The sequence below is a fragment of the Vulpes vulpes genome, chromosome 10 (assembly GCF_048418805.1).
Source record: "Vulpes vulpes isolate BD-2025 chromosome 10, VulVul3, whole genome shotgun sequence".
Lineage (NCBI taxonomy): Eukaryota > Metazoa > Chordata > Mammalia > Carnivora > Canidae > Vulpes > Vulpes vulpes.
In genome coordinates, this window is record NC_132789.1 from 60497300 (window position 1) to 60518690 (window position 21391).

Consider the following 21391-nt stretch of genomic DNA (forward strand, 5'->3'; position numbering starts at 1 on the left):
GCGGCCACGCCCCAACCCCGACCACGCCCCTCCCCCCGCCCCGGCCCCGCCCCGGTGCCGCCCCCGCGCTGCCCTCCGTGCCTCCTCGCCCGCTGCGCGCCCCGCGGTCCTTGAACCCCGAGCTGTCCGACTGCCCGTCTGTGAACCGCTGCGCCCCGGGCAGCTGCTGCCCCGCCCCCGTTCCCGGCCCCGCCCCCGTTCCCGGCCCCGCACCGCACCGCCCCCGGCTCGCGCCCCGCCTCTGCGCCTGCGCGAGCGGCACCTGTGCTGGGGGACCCCGGCGCCGGCCCCGGCCACGCCCCCGACCACGCCCCTCCCCTGCCCCCTCCCCTGCCCCCGCCCCCGCTCCCGCTCCGCCCTCGGTGCCTCCTCGCCCGCTGCGCGCCCCGCGGTCCTTGAACCCCGAGCGGTCCCGTGTCCCGCCTGTGACCCGCTGCGCCCCGGGCCGCCGCCCTCTCCGTGCCTCCCGGCCCGGCCCCGCCGCCTGCAGAACGGAGCCCGAGCGGGGATTTGGACCGGGCTCGGCGGCCTCCGGGCGGCTGGTCTACCCCGAGGTCGGGCCTGGGCGTGCGCGCCGCCCCCGGGGCCGCACAGCGGCGGCCGACGCCCGAGCAAAGAAACGGACGAGGCTGAGCTCTGCAGCCCGGGGAGGTGTCCGAACTGGGTTGTTAGGTATTTCCTTTGACCTGGGTTGAATTTTGCGCGACGTGAACACCTTGCTGGGAGCCAGAGAGCGTTCTGTAGAAGCAGCTCGCTCTGCACTGGGCTCCCCAGGGGTCTGCACGGATCGTGGGGACCCCGTGGAATATTTTTCAGTTTTAGAAATATATGAATTTTAAATTCCAAGTGTGTTCGCTCCTCCCCCCCCCCCCCTTTGTGTCTTACCTTGAATGTAGGATTCTGTTCCCAGATTCCCAGGAAACGGGACACAGGCTTTTTCAGATAAATGCATTAAAAAAAAAATAAATGGAGTCGAAAAGACTTGAGCGTTTTTTTCCCATTTCGTCGGTAGTTTTGAAACATTTTTCATCACGATGGTGTAACTTCAGAATGTGAGAAATTACTTCCAACGATGAAGCAGGGTGTAGGCGTTCTCAATTTCCATCAGTTAAGGTTAAATGGTGTCACACACTGCCATGCAATTTCCTACAGCTGCCTGATAATTCATTTTATTTCTAACATCTCCTTTATATTTAATTATAGCAGCTTCTAGAAGCAAATTGTTTTGTTATTTGTGGGAAAGTACTGGTGTTTCCCGTTTTCTTAGGTGGAGGATATATTATGCAGCACCTGCTTAGTAATGCCTTAGCATTCAGTGGGATTGGCAGCCTAACATGAGAAGATGTAACAATAAAGTGATACGCATCTAAAGAATGTCCAATAGTTTGGTTTTAAGCTAAAAGAATGTTTAATTGAGTTGAATATGCTTTATTTTCCAGATGGAGAAATCAATTATTCTGTTGCTCTGGGTACAATATGTTGTTAAGGTAAGACATTTTTCAGCGTGCGATGTTGTTGTTGGAAATAATTAGCTAATGGCAGGATGCTATTGCATTGGGTCTGCCCGTTTTAGAAAAGGAGGGGTATGTTGAAGAGAAATAACACTAAACATTAGGATTAGACGATTTTCTTTGCTACGTGTTGCACAGATTTGTGCATACAGATGGCATCTGTTTTCATTGCTTACAAGTTCTGTTGGAAAAATCAGTGGGGAGGGAGATCAGAATTTGATGAAATTCATGGTAGAGTAAGGCATTTTGAGGTTTTTTTTGGTAGGAAATTTGATAAGTAATATCATTCTCTTCAAGTCTGAAGTCTTTTCTTATCATCTAGGGAATATACCTCTGATCCTGTGGTCCGGTTATTTTGTCTCAGTTGCTAACATTTCATTTATCAATAAACTGAGCCTCAAAAATTAACTCAGGGTCAAACACTTTGTACTCTATTTTTATTGCAAGTGTGTTATCAAGAATGTCTGTGAAATAATTTAGTTCTGTAGCCATTATCATCAAGGTACACAGTTGACACACCGGGAGGGTGTGCTGTGTTTCTCCTGTGATTTTGAATCTCTTGGATCCCAGGAATGTGGTGTTTCCCACTTTGAGAAACATGGATCTTGAATTTCCTTGCTCTCATTTGTACTTGTTATTTTTGAGACTATGTTTACAAGACAGTATCCAATGGATGTTACCTATTTCATATGAAAAAAATAATATTGCTGAAATACTTTTCAATTTTAATTTGACATATTTTAGGCTCAATTTTTGTAAGTTTGTCAATAAAATACTAATTGTAACCAAGAATTGAAGAAGAATTAACCAAGTAACCAAAAGTTACTTTTCTTTCCTATTTCAGATCTCAAAAAGTTTCTGTTTTGTGAATAATCGAACAACAGTTGTTATTGAATGGGATGAATTTCCTAAGGGAAGAAGTCCTGGATTTTATTTTTTAAAATACCAACTTGTTAATGATTTTGCTGAAAAAGTAAGGCATCTTTTCTTTTTGGCTCTGATAAAAAGTAATCAGAATGTGAATTTATTGTGACCAAATATCATATCATAGCAGGAATTTGGTAGTTATTGGGATTTCCTTTTTCCCTAATTTTATTGAGATAATAATTGACATATGACATTGTATAAGTCTAAGATAGACAACATAATGCTCTGATATATGTGTATTGCAAAATTATGACCACAGTACACTTAGTTAACATCCATTATGTCACATAGCTGCAAATAGTTTTTTTTTTATGATAAGATCTACTCTGGAGCAACTTTAAAGTATACAGCAGGATTGTTATTTATTCTCATCATGTTGTACATTATATCCCCAGAAGTTGCTTATCTAATAATTGGAAGATTGTATCTTTTGATCTTCACCCAGTATCTGATATTTCCCCACTTCTGGGAACCACCAATCTCGACTCTGTATGATTTTAGTTTTTTTAAAATTCCACATATAAGTGAGATTGGTATTTGTCTTAGTCTGATTTATTTCACTTGCGTAATGCCCACAGGGTCCGTCCATGGTGTTGTAATGGCAGGAGTTCCTGCTTTTTTTATAGTTGAATAGTACTCCTGCATGTGCATACCTCATTTTCTTTATCCATTCATCCGTCGATGGACGCTTTAGGAATTGCTGGTAGTTTTATTGTGAATTTTTTCGAGGACCTTCCATACTGTTTTCCATAGTAGCTGCACAAATTTATATTCTCAACAGTAGTGCACCAGGGGTTCCCTTTTCTCCTTATCCCTACATAGCAGTTATTGTTTCTTCTTTATGATGAAAACCATTCTGTTAGGTGCCATTCTGACACTGTAGTTTCAGTTTGCATTTCTCTAATGACTAATGATATTGAGCACATTTTCATATACCCTTTGGACATTTGCATATTTTCTTTGGAAAAAAGTCTTCATGTCTTTGCCCATTTTAATTGGAGTATTTATTGCCATTTGTTTGCTTTTTGTTATTGAGTTGTATGAGTTCCTTAAATATTTTGGATATTAGATGTGTGGTTTGCAAATATTTTCTCCCATTCCATAGGTTGGCTTTTTCTTTTGTTGATCATTTATTTTGCTATGCAGTTATTGGGATTTCTTGCTTTTATTTCATTAGTGTATGAAGTGTTAGCATTTTATGAAGTATCTTCAATAAATAGTTGATCAAATACCACTGCAGTTTTTCATAGGAATGATATTTTAAAATAATTTATATACTATACAGAAAGTAATTATTTAAAGTAATGTCATTTCATATAAAAATATATATCTTATGTATATGTTTACATTCTGTTTGAAAAATTGCTTATGAAGGAAATGTACAAAAGTCACACTTTTAGTGAATCTACCTGACATAGAGTTAATAAACATTTTTTAAGCAGATGAATCTAATTATTTACAGACTATCAAAAGCATTCTTATAAACCCACAAGAGCTTTCAAAAGCAATAACACTAGAAGAAAATGAAGACTATCACATTATTCTACAGTCCATAAAATATGGACAAATTTTAAGTGAAAAGTCATTTAAAACCCGTAAGTAATCTGTAGTTGTTCATCTATATTGCCTAATTGTAAAAGTGAAACAATTTTATTAGCAGGTAATCTGAATTTTATAGTAATTAACAGGTATGTGATATCTAAAATCACGTCATGGTGGTAGTATTTTGTCCTTTTAAACATAATGTAAATTTCAAAATTTAAAGGAAGTTTTAAACTAAGGTAAGAAGAAGATTTTCAGTTTTGACTTTTGATGTGTACTAATATGAATAGATAGGTACAATGGAGATATTACATGTAATCCAGATTATCTAAAAATATTATAATTGGGGTTTGTAATCTAAGTCATTCATTTCAAGCAGAGGACAAGAAACTCCCATATTGTCTGGCAAATATTTTATAGTAGATAATTTGTTTTCCCATCATGGTGATTCTTCTGTAATTCAAAATCTTTTTGTGTTCCATTCAGTTTTGTTTGAATTTGACTAATTATTGCTCTTGATTTTTTAGGTGGTTTCTCAACTAGCAATATTAAAACAGTAGCAACAAGTACGAGTGTTTCTTTTAACTGGAGTGTGCTGTCTTCCAATGACATTTCAGTGTCAATATCTCTCAATAACTCTTCACAAGTTATGCACAATAATGTTACAGTTTATGAGTGGGATAATTTAAAACCTGCAACCTTATATACTTTTAAATTTGAACTTAAACAGTTGCATTTGGATTTTATAAATATATTTCAGAGACTGGATGTTCAAGTAGAAACAGGTATACAGATATCCGGTTCATTATTAATATATTATATATCTTGCAGATAACTTGGTAGATGTATTGTTCTTTTCAAAAGTGACTCAGTCAAGTATTAACCACAGAAAATTGCTTGTAAATGAACTAGTATAGTCCTTTTTTTTTCTAACTATATCATTCTGGTAGTTGATTTATTGAACAGGCTGGGTTTAGCAAGGTTAAGAATCAACTTTGTTTTCTTTCCATCGCTGTTTAAAAATGGAACCAACTCTGGCAATTATTGAGAGCTTTTTAGATGACTTTGAAGTATCAATAAACAGTCTCATTCTTAGGTATTAATAGGTCCATTAAAATCCGATATAAAAATATCAATCTTGCATCCTATTTAAGGCTTCTTTGTTATTCATCCCTGGTCACACCTGACCAAAATTTGAAATACCGCAAGGGAAAAGGGAATATATATCTTTAATTTTTTTGTGGCTTCCTAGATCCACTTTCTTTCTCCACATGGTGAGAAAAGACTTAAGCGAAGAAGAGAGAGTCATAGGCAGCTAATAAAGGCAGTCCACTCTCTGTGATGGACTAAGAGTCCTATTTTAATGCCCTCTATAGGAATAAACTTTGAACCACAGTGTATGTTTATAGGTGAAGTAGAGAAACATGTCAGTAATAAGAAAAAGGTAGAAACGTAATTAAAGCATCCCTTCTCCCCATACTCTTACCCTCCTCTGTGAAAAAACAAGACAACAGTTTCTACAGATCCTTCTCACATCTTCCTAATATGTAGGGTTGAGGCACTAATGAAATATCAAGAGTCACAGTACAATACCAACTCTCAGCAGGCTGATATTATCTTCAGTCTTTCTATAGTGTGCAATCTTGGAGAAAAAGGCTAAGTGTTTTCTGGAAGGTGAACCCATTGGAAGTCAAGTAGCAGTGGCAGAGAGCAGAATTCTTAGCAAGTGTTCTGTTTCTCTAAAATAAAAATAAATCTGAAAAGTCTCTAAAATAAACACTTAAAAAGTCTCCACCAGTATAAGAGTAAGGGAAAGGAAGGGTAACCTAAAGTGACTTAGAAGAGAAAAAAAAAAATTCGTAGCTTTTATTTTAATTAAGTTATAACTGGGCAATAATTCTGCATAATTAATTTGTAGACATTACTTGAAGACTATTTTTTAAAAATATTTTATTTATTTATTCATGATAGAGAGAGAGGCAGAGACACAGGCCGAGGGAGAAGCAGGCTCCATGCAAGGAGCCCAACGCAGGACTTGATCCTGGGACTCCAGGATCATGCCCTGGGCCAAAGGCAGGCACTAAACCACTGAACCGCTTAGGGCTCCCCATTGAAGACTATTTTAATTGCTAGTAAGTCATCTGCTACTTGAATAATAGCAACTTTAGCACTTTTACTGGTTTGGGAGAAATGTAGGAGAAGTGCACAATTAATGCCATGAGGTTTTCAAGATTACTATAGACGTTAAGAAATGTACTAATGAAATGTTATATTGCTGAATTCATCTTTCACAAAACACTTTTCTTTTGGTAGGCTCATGTTCACCAGGATGGATAGCATTGAGAAATAGCTGTTATAAAATTAGCAAAGAGAGTAAGCCATGGAATATAGCCCAGCGACACTGTAGATTATCCTTAAGTTCTGCACACCTTGTGGATATAAAAAATGAAGAGGAAAAAAAATTTGTATCTTCACTTCTCAGGTCAAAGAATCAAATAATAATATGGACTGGTCTTAATGATTTGAAGGTTAGTAAATGGAAAGAAATGCATATATCATGATAAAACTATTTTCATCTGCTTACTCGCTTGCTTCCTTCCTCCCGTCCCCTTTCCTTTTCTTCCTTCCTTCCCTTTCTGCTTTCCTCCCCTTTGTTCTCCCTGCCTCCCTCTTTTCCTTCCTTCCTCCATCATGCTCTAAATATTTATTGAGTACTTCTTATAAGCCAGACACGGTTTCTTCTTCTGTTTCTCTATCTCAATTTTTCCCCTCCTTCCTCCCTCCCTCCCCGCCACTTCTCTTTAGAGCAATTTAGGTTCATAACAAAATTGAGGGAAGTTACGGAGATTTCCCATGTACCGGACATGTTCATAGCTTCCCCCCCATTATCAACATCCCTCACCAGAATGCTAACAATTGTTATAACCAAGGAACTTACACTGACACATCATAATCACCAAAAGTTCATAGTTTATATTATAGGTCACCCTTGGTGCTGTACATTCTGTGGGTTTGGGCAAATGTATAATGATACACATTCACTATTATGGTAGCATGCAGAATGTTTTTATCACCTGAAAAATCCTCTGTTCTCTGCCCATTCATCTCTTCCACCCCCTTCAATCTCTTTTTAAGCATCTATTTTTTTATGTAATTTTTCTTTAGTTTTGGTCTTCTCCACACCTGTCTTAAATGTGGGTGATAGCGCCCATTTCTTCACTTATTTGCCACCTAGCCCAATTGCTCATAGATATTTACTGAGCCCACTTCTCTTATGAGCCTCAGACATCTATCTCATTTTCTCCTGATTATCTCTTTTGGAATTTACCACCAACACTTCAGCATTGCCCAGACTGTCCTCTCCTTTCCACCCACCTGCTCCACTGCCTCTGTTTCTCACCTCTGTGAACAACAGAATAATGTTAACCCGCCAATATGGAATATGGAATTCTTTTTCATTTTATTTCTTTTATTTCAAACATCCAGGTTTATGAAATTTAATTTTATGGAAAGAGATATAGAAAGATCTGAAGATTTTATTCAATACCAGTGAAAAAGGATGTGTGACATTTTCTCCAACATTCCTGTCACTATGGAATATCTCATGAAATTTCATTTTGGTCAACTTTTTGTAGGAAAACCCAAGACCCAGCACAGTTATCTCTGTCTAGCCTGTATTTTCTTCTTGATGATCTATTTAAAAAAAAATCTCCTGCCGTTCAAAAATAAATCTGTTCTGTGGGATAGCCTGACCTATAGTCACCCAAGGCAAATCAGTTGGATACCTTTTTTTTTTTTTTTTTCTGTAGAACTTTGCATCAGTTTGGGGAAAACTGTTGACAGTCTTTTTTTTTTTTAAGACTTTTTTTTTATTTGTATGAGTTGGGGGAGGGAGGGAGGAGCAGAAGGAAAGAGAGTCTTAAGCCAACACAACACTGAGTGCAGAGCCCAACATGGGGCTCAATCTCACCACCCTGAGATCATGACATTGGTATTGTGACCTGAGGTGAAACCAAGAGTCAGACGCTTGACTGACTTCGCACCCAGGTGCTCCTTTTTGACAGTTTAATCGCATTTTTATCATTCTCTTTTTGAGCTTCCTTTATTTTTTCACAGGCAGTGAATGAAGTTCTAAGAAAGATTCCTCGAACCACAGTTCATCTCAGACATCTCATAAACCTGCCTCCCAGCATGTTAGTCTCTTTTCGAGTAGACCAGTTAGTGTGTATATAGTTATTTCCTGCTGTTAGTATGATTGTTATAAACTGTTAAATTAGAATCTACTCTTCTAATAGTTCTGGTTACTGGTTTCTGTTACAAGGCTCAGGTCATATGGTCATGACAGCCAAAGTGAGGAGTCCCAAGGCATCATGATGGTTGCTGTGAATTATTCAGAGGGGTCTAAGATACGATCCCTCCTTTTATGATACTTAAAAATAATTTAGGAGGTAAATGAAACATCAAAGTAACTATTAAGAGCAACTTCCTTTATACTAATAGCTGAGTCCTATAGTGTCTCTGAGGTGCTAAGCACCATTCTGTGTGCTTTACTTGTATGACATGAGGGAATTGGAGCACAGGGAAGTTAACCTGCCCATGTGGACGTGCATCAGGGTCTGCTCTTTACCTTTATATTCTATAACCTCTGCATTAAGCTGGTCTCTTGAGGTTAACATCAAAGTCACCTCCTGAGTTATAATCTCTGTGATAGGTTGAGAAAGTAATTAGCCCATCCAGCCATGCTGAGTAAGTGTGAGTTTGTTATTGGACTTTGAGGATAAATACTGTGTCTTATTCATCATTGCATCCCCAGCTTCCAGTTAGGTCCTGGCACTCAGCAGGAACATGATGAATGAAAGATTAATAGTTGTGTGATCCAATCTGCAAATTTTATCTATCTAGGTAACTCTCATTTAGTTCTCATAGCAACTTTATGAGGCAGGCACTATCATTATTCTCATTTATAGATGAGGAGATGGAGCTCAGAAAAAATCCTGGTCACGCTGCTAACAAATGGCCCTGGCAGGTTTTGAATCTGTGTCTGACCAGTATTCTGTGCCCTAACCACTTATACATACTGCCTTTGAGCCTCTGTCTGTTTTCAAAGCTGCAGCACCATATATGCAATAAAGCAGATTTTTTGAGGAAACCGTATTCCTCCGTTCTGTTAGGTGGAACTGGAATGCATTATTTTAACATCTCTTAACTGTGAACATTGAGGTTGGTGATATTCACCAGTGACATCTCTTAGTAGAAAGGTACCAACAACTTCCTCTGATGCATATGACTGACTTATTTGATGACTTGAAATACAATAACTAATACGTAATGAACAGTGGGTCTGTACTTGGCATTGTGCTGAGCCTTTACATGCACTGCCTCTTTAATCCTCAAGTTAATTTTTTTTTCTCAAGTTAATTTGGCCATAGGTTCTATTATTATAACCATTTTATGGATTAGAAAATAAAAGCTTATTGTGAGATTCAGCAATTTTCTTAAAGTCCTATGGCTAATGGGTGGATAAAAGTGAATTGTCTCTAGCTCAGAATAACTCATGATGGATACAGATAGTTGAAGATATGACACTTTTCCTTCAAATTGGCTTAATTTGTACATCTTATTTCAGAAAGAAGGTCATCTCACGTGGACAGATGGATCATCTTTTGGCCTTAAGAAAAATGAAATCTTTTCTTTTCCATTGCTACCCAAGAATGAAACAGATTGCTATGTTTTACAGCAAAATGCATCTGGATCAAACTATTTCTTCACAAGATTTTTCTGTTATGTTCCATTGCCGTATATTTGCAGATATGACTGTAATTATTTTCATTAATATTCTTACATCATATATCTCACTTTTATTGTTTTAAAGATAGAATTATGATGAATTACACATCATAATTACACATAATCCTCCTCTGTATTTTTTTCAGCACCTTCTCTGCAGGAAAACCTTTTGATCTATATAAAGGATGTTGGAACAACTGAAGTTGTATTTGGTTGGCATAATTTGAATGCTTGGAATAATTTGAATAAGTGGCTAAAACTGGGATATAAAATTATCATTAAATATTATTTAGATTATACAGAAGAAAAATATTTTGAAAGCATATCCCCAAATACTACGGAAAAAAGAATTACCCAGTTGTTTCCTGGCCATACTTACAGATTTTTACTCTTTGCAATAAACGAATGGGAGGCAAAAACTATGTTAAGTTCAGTGTTCATTGTTGAAACACGTAAGTCACAAAATATCTGAAAATCCGATTTTTCAAATTAGCAGATATTTCCTGAAGATTTCGAGTTTTCTCATAATACTCTGGGCATACCTCATTCTTTAACCATTTTAAATTACAGTGAATCTGTTTATGTCCTTGGCTTTCCTCTTAATCTGTAAACCCATAAGGGCAGGAATTATATCTTATTAGTCTTACAGCACCAACTAGACTAGTGCACAGCCCACAGTGAATAATCAGGACATTTTTGTGGAACTTAAGTTTTGATACGTGTTAAGAGCAAGAGATAAACAGGCATGCATTGTGGATTTTGAGAGGCTTACAATGAAGAGAATTAGAAAGAAGTAAAAGTAAAAGCAAACCAAAGAGCAAAGTGTAAAAAAACATAAGACCCTAAATTCTCAATAACTCAGTGGTACATTTAATAAATGCCTTCTAGAATTCAGAAGATAGGTGGCAGGGGAAGAGTCATGGAGAGGAGAGGCTTAGATTCAAACTTGAAGGAAGTAAAGTACATTGTGAACAAAAGTGTGGAGATAGGAGTTTGTGGGAAGAGTAGTTGTAGGTTAATTGGGAAAGATTTCCTCAGACATGAGGGTAAAATCCGTTCGAGTGGTTAAGAGGTACCAGATTTGGGAGTGCCGGGGTGTCGGTCTCAGATGATTGGACTTGACCTTAGAAGCATTGCACATCCATTCAGACTGCAGTTTCTGAGACTTGCTTTACCTTTTACAAAACACTTTTAATGCATAATCTCACAAAGGTTGTACCTTAACTCTGGGAGTAGCTATATAGAAACAAGAAGACAGCTTCAGAAAGGTTAAGTAAACTGAGTAGAGCAACGTGCTTCGTTAAACCACACAGGAATCCACAGGATGGTCTTATTTTAACTCTTGAGCTATTTCTAAAGAAAGAAAAGGAATGTGTGTACTTGTGTGTGTGTGTGTGTGTGTGTGTGTGTTGGGAGGTTAGAGATGGATGTGGGTTTGAAGCTGATATGCACAAGGTGCTTTTTAAAGAAAATTAATCTAGAAGGATTAACTGGGAAAACCACTGACTGGCACTGGAGGAAATGGTTTGGAGTGGGGAAATATTTCTGCAAGAGGATGGATGCCTGAGTTCTAGTGATGACAGGAATGAAGAGTAAGTAATAGGAAGTCCCTGCTCTCTAATTTGACTAGACAGAGGAAGTAAAAGACGTGTAAGATGTGATCATGGAATTCTAGAAATGCCCTCTTTTGGTGGTTTGTAGTAAAAATAGTGATTGAACTAATAACGTCTGTCATTTTGCCAAGTGCTCTACATTCCTTATCTCATTTAATCTTCATAATAAATTTTCAAGGCAGTTGCTACTATAATTCCAATTTTACAGTCAAGAAAATGGAGGCTCGAAGGAGTAAATAATTTACTCAGAAAGTAGAGGCCTACAATGGGAAAGTCAGGATTCAAATCCAATTTTCCTTTTCTCTTCAAACTAGAGTTTTATGGAAGTACTGAGAGGTGAGAGATTACTATGCCAGACTCTATCACTAATATAAAGTTTTTTTTTTATTTTTAAAATTTCCTAGGCCCGTTATCAGCTCAAAATATCACAGTTACTCATGTGACCCCAACAGAAATATTTTTACACTGGAATCCTCCAGATCTTGCATCTTTTCACCATTATCTTGTGACTATTTTGAATGTGGAAAACAATAAATCAAAAGAGATGTTTGTTGAAAAACTCAACACATCAGTGAAAATCGGAGATCTCAAACCTTTCCATCATTATCTGATATATTTATTCAGTGTAGGGGAAAGAGGAACTTTAGGATGCTCTGAGAGACCTATTTCAGCCGTTACAGGTAAGCATGGGCCAATTTTGCCTTTTAATAGAAAATATAAACTTCATATTTTGAAATTTATTTGGTGAAATTTAATTATGTTGATCCTTCATTGGTATGAATACAGTTAAACATTTGAGTGTTGAATCAAAATTAAGCATAGATTCTAAATACTAAATTCGTTTAGATTTACATGGACTCTTTAAACATCTGCGTTGTTCCTACCAGAGTTCCTAGAAGACATATTTCTTATAATAGCCTTGGCTCGGAAATAAGTTATCACGAAACATGAAGATTAGTTCATCCAGTTCTTTTTAACACACTAGATCCAACAAGTAAGGTCTGCAGATTTATTCAGTTTTACTCCATTCTTGATTTTCTCACACAGTGTGATGAGTAGACCCCTAGGGGGCAGTATCATCCCAGGACTTTGGGCAAATGCATTTCTAATCATTCACCTCCTTATGGTAATTTTGAATCATTGTCTAGAAGATAATCATCGAAGTAATCTGCCTTTTAATTAAGCAATATATATATTAAATCAACCTTTTTGGAAAGCTAAAACACTGTTGTATGAAGCAATGCATAATTAAGCACGTTTTGGAGTATACCCCTATGTGTGTAATATGTTTGCACGTGTGTACTTAACATGCCTATATGCAAAGGCCTTTGGCTGAAATCCCAATCAAATCATACCAGCTAAAATTTAAACACACTAGAGCTGAGGTAGGAGGAATGGAAAACGTGCACAGCCGTAAATCAATTAGTCTTCTACTCACTGGGAATACTAGCCATACTTTGAAAATAACAACAGTAAAAGATACTATTTAATGATTATTAAGTACAAATGCTTAATATACATGTATTCAGTGCAGCAAATCCTAAGCAAAAGTATTTTTCCAACTGGATAGTAAGTAGCTGATGTTTTCTCTTCCTTGAGCTCAAAGCACCCATTAATGGGTAAATGCTTGGTTGAATCTTTCATGCTTACGAAGATGCTTTCTTTTTCTTATTATATATGTTTCACATGTACAACATAATTCAGCATCTGTGTGCACAACAAAATGATCACTCAAAATTCTAGTTGCCATCCATCATGCTATGACTGACCCCCTTCGTCCTTTTTGCCCACTCTCCAACCCAGATCTTCTCTGGTAACCATAGATCTCTTCTCTTTAAGAGGCTTCCATTTTTAACTGACAGGTTGACTAGGAGGATTTCTCACAGATTTATTAATTTTGAAGTTGAATTAAAAATCTCCCATGGCATGTAGCTATTTAACAGGGGGACAAGAGGAAGGTATGTGTGTGTCTACACTTTTAATTTTGGGGTCATTTGCTCTGTATATTAACTATAAGCTGACACAGGAGTGCATATGTAGGAAAAGAGCACACATCCAGTGTGAAAGTACTCCTAAGGTTAAAGCAATATTCTTTTTTTTTACTCGTTATTCACCCAATAAATTATTTTTTAGTCAGGAACTGAAAAATAGGTACTAGAGATGCAGGGGTTTATAATAGGCACCAGAGATGCAAAGGTGAATAAAACCTAGCTTCTGCCTTTAAAGGGCTTATATATTAATAGAGTGAGACAAGTACGTTAAAAAAAAAAAAACAATGATCATGCTATATTATAGTTACTTCAGGGGTTATGCTCTGGGTAGTATGGGAATATACAAAGGGATCAATTAACCCAGAAGTCTTCTGGTGGAGTCATATATTGCTTCAGGAGGAGGAACAGGAGTTAGCCAGGAGGTAAGAGGATGCTGTAAGTAGGACAAACAATAAGTGCACAGGCAGACAGGATCAAAGAAGAGGCATCTATGTAGGCATAGGTGGGAAAGCCAGACAAGGCTTTTAGAAGGGGCTGACATTTGAACATTAGCAAATCACAATTAATCTGACAAGACGAGAATATAGGGGGCATGTAGAGAATCTAGAAAATGTAGGCGAAGCGCAGGATGTGAAGAGCCTTCATACATTTTAAGGAGAATATTTTATTCAGTAAAATTTAACTTTTGGGGAGCCTTTTGAGAATGTGGAAAATTAATGGATCCTCTCCCATGAAAATGCATGTGCATGCAGAGAAATCCCTTTATCAGAGACTCACCAAATCTCTTTTCCTCAATCTCTGCTTATGAGTGGCATTCAGTAGATTTCATCCTCCACTATAGTAAATGTTTGTAAGTTTTGCAGCTATACAAATTGTTTCCCCTTGGAATCCTGTGGACAGTTTGTTTAATTGTACTATTCTAGCATTCTCTAATAGTTTTACATAAGTAATTAATTTCAATGCCTAGAGTCAGACCAGCTAGAATTTTGTGAAGTTATATAGGATCGACAGATTATGGATCTGACCCAGAGTGATATTTTCCTGAAAACTTAAAGTCTGGTGTTCTATTGTGTTGATAGGAAATGAATCTCAAAACAGAAGAAAAGTCAAGTTATAGTTTCTGGGAACCAAATAATGATGAAAATCATGGAGAATTCTTTAAAGATTAAGTAAAGTGTAACTACTACCTAGTTCAAAATTATGTTATTACTCTTGGACATGAACTAAGGATTGATCATTGTGTTGGCGAACTTTAAAAAGTTTAGAGGAAGCATATAATACAGGATAAATAATTAAGACGAAAAGGAGGATGTTACTATTTCCAAAGAATTGTATAGTATTAAAACTCACAAGGCTTAATAGTCAAGTAAATTGTGTAAAGAGATAAGCCAAAGTATTTTCTTCCGTTATTATGATAGAATATCAATAGCGTTCTCTGATTTTTTTCTGTAAAAATAGAAAGCACAATTAGATAATGCCCTATTTCCAAATGAATATCATACCCTTCAGAAATTAGAAAAGTAGTACAAAGTTGCAACTATTTCTATGATAAATACCAGACCCAAAGCTTTAAAAAAAAAGCCAACTATATGTTAATAACTCCCAAGTTTGTATCTTTAGTCCCCAGGCCTTACTCCTGAACTTCAGACCTATGTATGTTTACTCAGTAATATGTCTCATTTGGATATCTAATAGATACTGTAAATCCAACATATCCAAAATAGAAGGACAGATGTTTCCACCTAAATCTGCTGTACCTGTAGCCCTGCCAGGTAAATTCATTACCCTTCCATCATCCAGTTGTTTAGGTCAAAAACCTTGAAGGTATCCTTGACTCTTCTGTTTTTCTTCATTCTATACCCAAGCTATCAGGAAATCCTGTTGTTTTTATCTTTGCAATAAATCTAGAATCCCAATATTTGTCCCTACTTCCCCATCCAGGCCACCACTCTCTCTTGCCAAGAGTCCTGGGCCTCCACTGTTTCAACCAGTGGCCCTCTCTGTAGTTGGTTATTAACATGGTAGCCCAAGTGATTCTTTAAAGCTTAGGAGAGATCATGCTTCTGCACGTAACTGTAGTTGCTACCTGTTTTGTTCAAAATAAAAGCCCGTGAAGCCTCTGGGTCTCTGTTAACCCCTGGCCTCATTCTACTACTTTCTCCTTTCACTCTGGTTTTCTTTCTGTGTTTGAAGATACCAAGTAAACTCCCATCATGTAAAAGCTTTTGCTTTAGCTGTTTTTTTTCCCCATGCCTGGAAAGCTCTTCTTCCAGATATTGCATGTCTAACTTTCTTAGCTTCTTTCAAGTACTTTGCTCAAAATCTCATCTTTTCAAAGACACCTGCCCTGGATTCCCTATTTAATACCACAACTTCTTCCCTACAGCTACCTCATTCCTGGTGTCCTTAACCTTAGCCTACTTTTTCTTTTTTTTTCTTAACACTATCATGTCTAAAGTACTATATCATCTACACATTTGTTATGTAATTGTTTATTGTGTATTTCCACCCATTACAATATAAAATGCGTAAGGCAGTGACCTTTGTTATTTTTTGTTGATGCCCCTTATATGCCTAGGTGAGTGAGTGCCGGGTAGGTGCCCTTGCACATCTGATGAAAAAATGAGTAATCTTGGCAATGGGAACATTACTCTGATGGAACTCTCAAAAATCTGAAGAATTTGCTAAAGACTTTCTAGTTTTCCTTTATGTATATAATGTGCTTAATCTTGTTGACAAATCTTGCATAAATAATAAGATATTTTTCCCTAAAATTGAATCAATTTCAAGTCATGATGATGTAGGGATTTGCTTAATTTACTTTAAACATGAACCAATATTGGATTAAGACATTTTTACTCCATAGCAAGAGTAATGCTAACAATAAACTTAGATATATGTATCTATTTATCTTTTTCTTTAAGGTATTAATCCTCCTCAGAAAGTTCATGCTAACCCTGAAGATGTAGGAGAGGACAGTATAATTCTTCAGTGGGAATCCCCACAAGATGGCCACGAGGTCTATATTCAAATCAGATCTGTATTGGATACAAGAGAAGTCATGAAGCTTTTTGTAAAGGATGCTAATAGATTCAAGATTGATAATTTAACCCCTGGAATGACATATGACATTGGAATGGCAACAGTGATGAATGGGAACTTGAGTGAGCTGGTAACTATTCAACAAACTCTAAGTGAGAATCAAATATTTTTCATTCATAACAGATATCTGCCAATTTGGGGATATTGTAGAATATTCCCTGACACACCCCTCTGGTCACAGGTTTTACCTTTCTAAGTAGATTGTTGATATGGTTATCTAATGGTTGTCCAGGACCTGGAGTGGCTTGCATTCGTCTACTGAAAATGCTTACTGCTTGAATAAAGGCAGCATTGTTTATGATTAGAAACTTGACTCTAAAGCCACACTATCTAGCTTTGAATCTGGGCTCAACTAGTTGAGTGTCCCCGGGCAATGTACTCTTTTTATGCCTCCATTTATCCATTTGTAAAAGGGGAGAAAATATGAGTATTTAGTTCATGGATTTTCTTGAGAATAGCTGATTTAGTAAAGGTAGGGACTTAGAACAGTGCCTGGCACATAGCTTTATGAATGTTTGTGATTATTATCCTATTGACAAAGGCATGCTGTTGTAGCACACTGAAACAAAATATTGACAGTATTTAAAAGGTTTAGGACCAAACCAACAGCAAATCTCTATATTCTTTATCAAATAAGATTAATTCACTCAATAGATAATCATTGAAAATCTATTAAGGAAGGAGAAGGAAAAGAAATAAGTAAATAAATTAAATAATATTTATGGATATTTATAAATCATGCTAAACATTAGGAGGGAAAAAAGCAAAGTGATGTGATGCAAAGAGTAACTGAAGAGGGGTGGGTAGTTCTAGTAGAGATGGACTGTAATGGACATTGCATTTGAATGGAGGCCTAATAGATGAGAAGGAGCCATAGTGCAATCGGATGGAGGAAGGGTACTTCAGACGTGAACTCCTAGCGTAAAGACACAAAGGCTATAAAACAGGGAATAGGTTGGTGTATCTAAGAACAAAAAGGCCAGAACACATGGCATCTAATGAAGAGGGAGAAAGGGAATACGCAATGATATTGGAGAGGTATTCAGGGGTTAGATCACATAGAGCTTATATGCTGTGCTTTTGAGTCTGTTTTTTAGGGCAATGGGAAGTCACTGAAGGTTTCATACAGGAGAGTGATGGTGTGATCTGTGTTACAAAAATTTCTCTCTGTGCAAAGAATGATTTGTAAAGGGCCAGAAATGGAAGTAGGGCAACTGGGTAAGAGACGGTTGTGGAATTTAGGCAAAAGATTATGGCAGACAAGGGTGGGAAGGGTGCCGATGGAAAATAGTAGATATATTTTATAGTATGGGCATAGGAAGTCTGAGCTTTGGTGATGGACTGCATGTGAAGAATAAAGGAAGGGGGGCATCTATGGTTTTGACTTCTAGCCCATTTAGGTAGAAGGAGGTAACTCTGAGGAAGGAAAGAACATTGGACCCCACAGGGCCTTTTTTTCTGACAATAGGGCAGCCTGATGGAAAAAAAGACCTGGTCCAAAAAATGATGAACCAATAATGTCCTCACACAAGTAACATCAAATCTTCCCACTTTGTCTTCCAAAGACTAAAACTAAATTTGTGTATAGCACTTTCATACTTAAATTTCTGAGAAAACATGCCTGAAAATAATTATCATAGGAAAAAGTTAAGAAAAAGAAGGCAGCTGAAAAAAAGATTCTCCTAAAAATAATTATTTCATGCCCATCAAACAACCCAAACACTTTTACTGGCAAAATGGAAGGACTAAAATTAAAATTCATAGATGGGAAATGAACTGTAACCAGCAATTAGCACTATGAGGTTAAAGTGTCCCCATAGTGCCTTGAGGCCTAAGTTTTCTCTCTGAAAATTTAGATCATTGAATATATTTTTAAATTAACTTCCAGCTCTAAAGTCCTATTTTTTTTTTTTTTTTGAGTCCAGGAAACTCAGCGTATTGCAACCTCTCTGTTACCTAAAATACAAAAACTTTATGTCCCTTTCTAGAAAATGAGCTTCTTTGAAATCATACTCAGCCTTTTATCTTCAGGTGTAAGCACAGTTCTTGACTCTGTTTCACTCAAACACTTATTTGTAAAATGCTCTCCAGCATAGAAACTGAAACATGATTAACATACATAAATTCTAGGAAAGTGATAGAATTTGGGGGTTTGAAGTTAGGACAGAGATCTTGCAATACTTCACCTGATATGCAATTCCTAGCATAGTGCCTCTGATCATTTTGTAGTGCTTCTCTAATTGTCATCTATCGTAAGGCATGTCTGTTTTCCAGAAGCATCATAGAACAAACCTACTCCCTGATTCACGTGAAAGAACTTCACTTGTTCGGAAGTTGCCATTAGGTGTTGCTGGTTTCTATAGTTTCTTTCTTTCTGGTAAATTATCTTTAGTTCCTTGAAGCATATCACCATTACTTATCATTCTATGGGCTTTTCTCTTCAGTACTAAACATGAGAGGCTATAGAATTATTTATCATTTTTATTTGTCTCAGATGATGAAACAAATATTACCCTATCCCAAGGTGCATAGATAAAAACTAATTCTCTGTATGCATTCATTCAACAAACATTTGATAACTGCTGTTTATCATGTCCCATTTCTCTCTTCCATGAACTTTGAGACAGTTAAGCACAGAGGGACATTTACCTTTTAATGACCTTTTGTAGACACATGGAAGAAAATAAAACTTACATGTTCATTGATTTCCCTTTTCCTATTGAAGCATATTTGTCCATCTCTCTAAAGCATCCTGAAAATAACCAGCAAAACTTGACTTCCAGTTATGATTGTGCTGCACCTGAACCATTACATGTGACCTTTAGGAGAAGGCAGTCCTTAGGAGCACAGACCTTGGAACTGGATTGCCTTGGATGAAATTCCAACTCCATGATTATCAGCTTACATCCACTGGGAAGTCCCTCAACCTTTAATGGCCCTCAGTTTCCTTCTCTCTAAAATGGGAATGATAATAGTCTTATCTACAGTATGAAATTAATGAAATTTAAGGGCTCAGATCCCAAGCAAGCACTATGAGAGTGTTTGGTCTTGTGATGATTTTTTATTTCTCAGTAGGACTAGACTGGTTGGTGGCTTTGAGAAACAATGAGCATCCGTAGTGTTTCAACCATAGGAAAACCATTTCAGTTGCCTTTGTAGTCTCTCATTGTTGGAGGAATTAACTGTACTCCTTTCCTTGAGGGAAGGAGAGCTAGTATGTGAGTTTCCTTTCTTCCTTCCTAGTATAGAAGAATAAATTTAAAGATAGCCTGGAAATCTCTGAGACCTTGTTCTCCCTTGCCTATAATAAAGCCTTTGAATCTGGCCCTGTTCCATTTGTCTTATATTGAAAAAACCTCATACAGCCCCCAAGGATACCACTTCTTTTGAAAAATATTTTTTAGGAAAATGGGTGAAGATAAAGGTCACAATCACCAAAGTAGAAACACCTAGAAATATCCAGAATATGGCTATACCTCTCTCTCTCTCTCTCTCTCTCTCTCTTTTTTTTAAGTGACACCTTCTCTTACTTGAGTTTCCAGAGGTTCAGGATATAGTTTTGAAGAAAAGAAAGAACTTTGTCTCATTCTACACCTTTATAGCCTTGGTGTTCATCTGCTTTGATAGGTCATTATATTGATGCCGTTGGTCCTAATTCCCTGAACAGGTGGAATTGATGAAAAGCCCCACATTTACCCACTATAGAGAATGTCACAGACTCTATACACTTTTAGAAACTAAATTAGGTAATGCCTATTTAAAGCATTGTCTCTCCTTAGAAAATATCTTCAGCGCCTAGGAACATGGAAGTGAACGGTTTCCATGACTACACTGGCCACTTATTTCCAATCTCCAGATATTTAATTTCTACTCAGGCATATTTAGAAGCTCTCAGATCATTGCTCACACATTCAGATGGGTTGGATACTTGTGGGACATCATACTAGCCGTGGAAAAACCATACTTAGTGTAAGAGCTTTGTAACTGAAGAGAGCTGTAAGGAATTTAAAGAGGAAGCCCACCAAAAAATTAGTGATGACAGAAAAAGGAAAGTTAATATAACTGGAAAAGGAAAAACATAGTAAAAGTGCTTTGAAACCCAATTATATGCCATATGGTATTTGTTATGGTTAATATATTGAACATTTCCTCGTAACTACCCTTTTTCAAAGACAAGAAAAGTTATATGTTACAAATGAATGAATTATTAGAGATATTGCACAGATTTTATGATCTAGAATGCTAATTATAGGTATTTGTTTAAATCCTTTTACACAGTACTGGCTCTGGGTAAACTGGAGGAATCACATTATCAAATACAGTGTCATTGACTTAGAACAAGTTTCATTACATCAAACCAGATGTCACAAAGAAAACTGAAAAGCAAACTATGTCTAATTATTCTCTGGAGGAAAAAATATTTCTTCAGAATGTCTGTCTTAGAAGAAGATACCTCCTTGGAAGAAAGACAGATCTAAGGATATGCTGGGTAGTATTTCAATAACCCACAAATGAAATTGAAATTAAAATTGACCTGAGGAAAAAAATAATGTGAATAGAAGTCATCTAAAATTTCAAATCTGCTCTAAATAGTACAGTGGAGGATTGCAGTACAAGAAAGCTCTCACGTAGAGGTCAGCGAGAGTGTGAAATGTAAGCGAATCCTTCCTCTCAACTGTTGCCAGACTGTGCTCCTAAAAATGAAACGAAATGTCTGTTCAAAATCCCTGTGCCTACATGATCAAGTCTGACCTCCATAGCCTGGCATGCAAAGCCTCTCGCAGACAGCACCCAGCCTCAGAGGTGGCCTTGCATGCCTGGTCCCTGTTCCTCACACATACCCCAGGCTTTACCCACCCTGAGCACCTGCCATGTGCCTGCGACTAAGTGCTTTGGGTATAAATACAGTCTCTCATTG

The 21391-nt window shown here is 37.3% G+C and overlaps 1 protein-coding gene across 1 annotated transcript; it reads left to right on the forward strand.

The window, feature by feature from the left end:
- Nucleotides 1-350: 350 nt before the first annotated feature.
- Nucleotides 351-16718, forward strand: LOC112915066 (uncharacterized). Its single transcript, XM_025992356.2, has 10 exons — nt 351-672; nt 1440-1487; nt 2356-2484; nt 3901-4033; nt 4508-4765; nt 6294-6508; nt 9607-9796; nt 9914-10219; nt 11785-12060; nt 16296-16718. Exons 2-10 carry the CDS (start codon nt 1440-1442, stop codon nt 16667-16669), a joined length of 1929 nt encoding a protein of 642 aa, XP_025848141.2. The 5' UTR covers nt 351-672; the 3' UTR covers nt 16670-16718.
- Nucleotides 16719-21391: the final 4673 nt, after the last annotated feature.

Coding starts and splice junctions, on each gene's coding strand:
- LOC112915066 (XM_025992356.2), top strand. CDS start 1,440: ATGGAGAAATCAATTATTCTGTTGCTCTGGGTACAATATGTTGTTAAG. Junction 2,485..3,900: donor TTAATGATTTTGCTGAAAAA/GTAAGGCATCTT, acceptor AATTATTTACAG/ACTATCAAAAGCATTCTTAT. Junction 4,034..4,507: donor TGAAAAGTCATTTAAAACCC/GTAAGTAATCTG, acceptor TTGATTTTTTAG/GTGGTTTCTCAACTAGCAAT.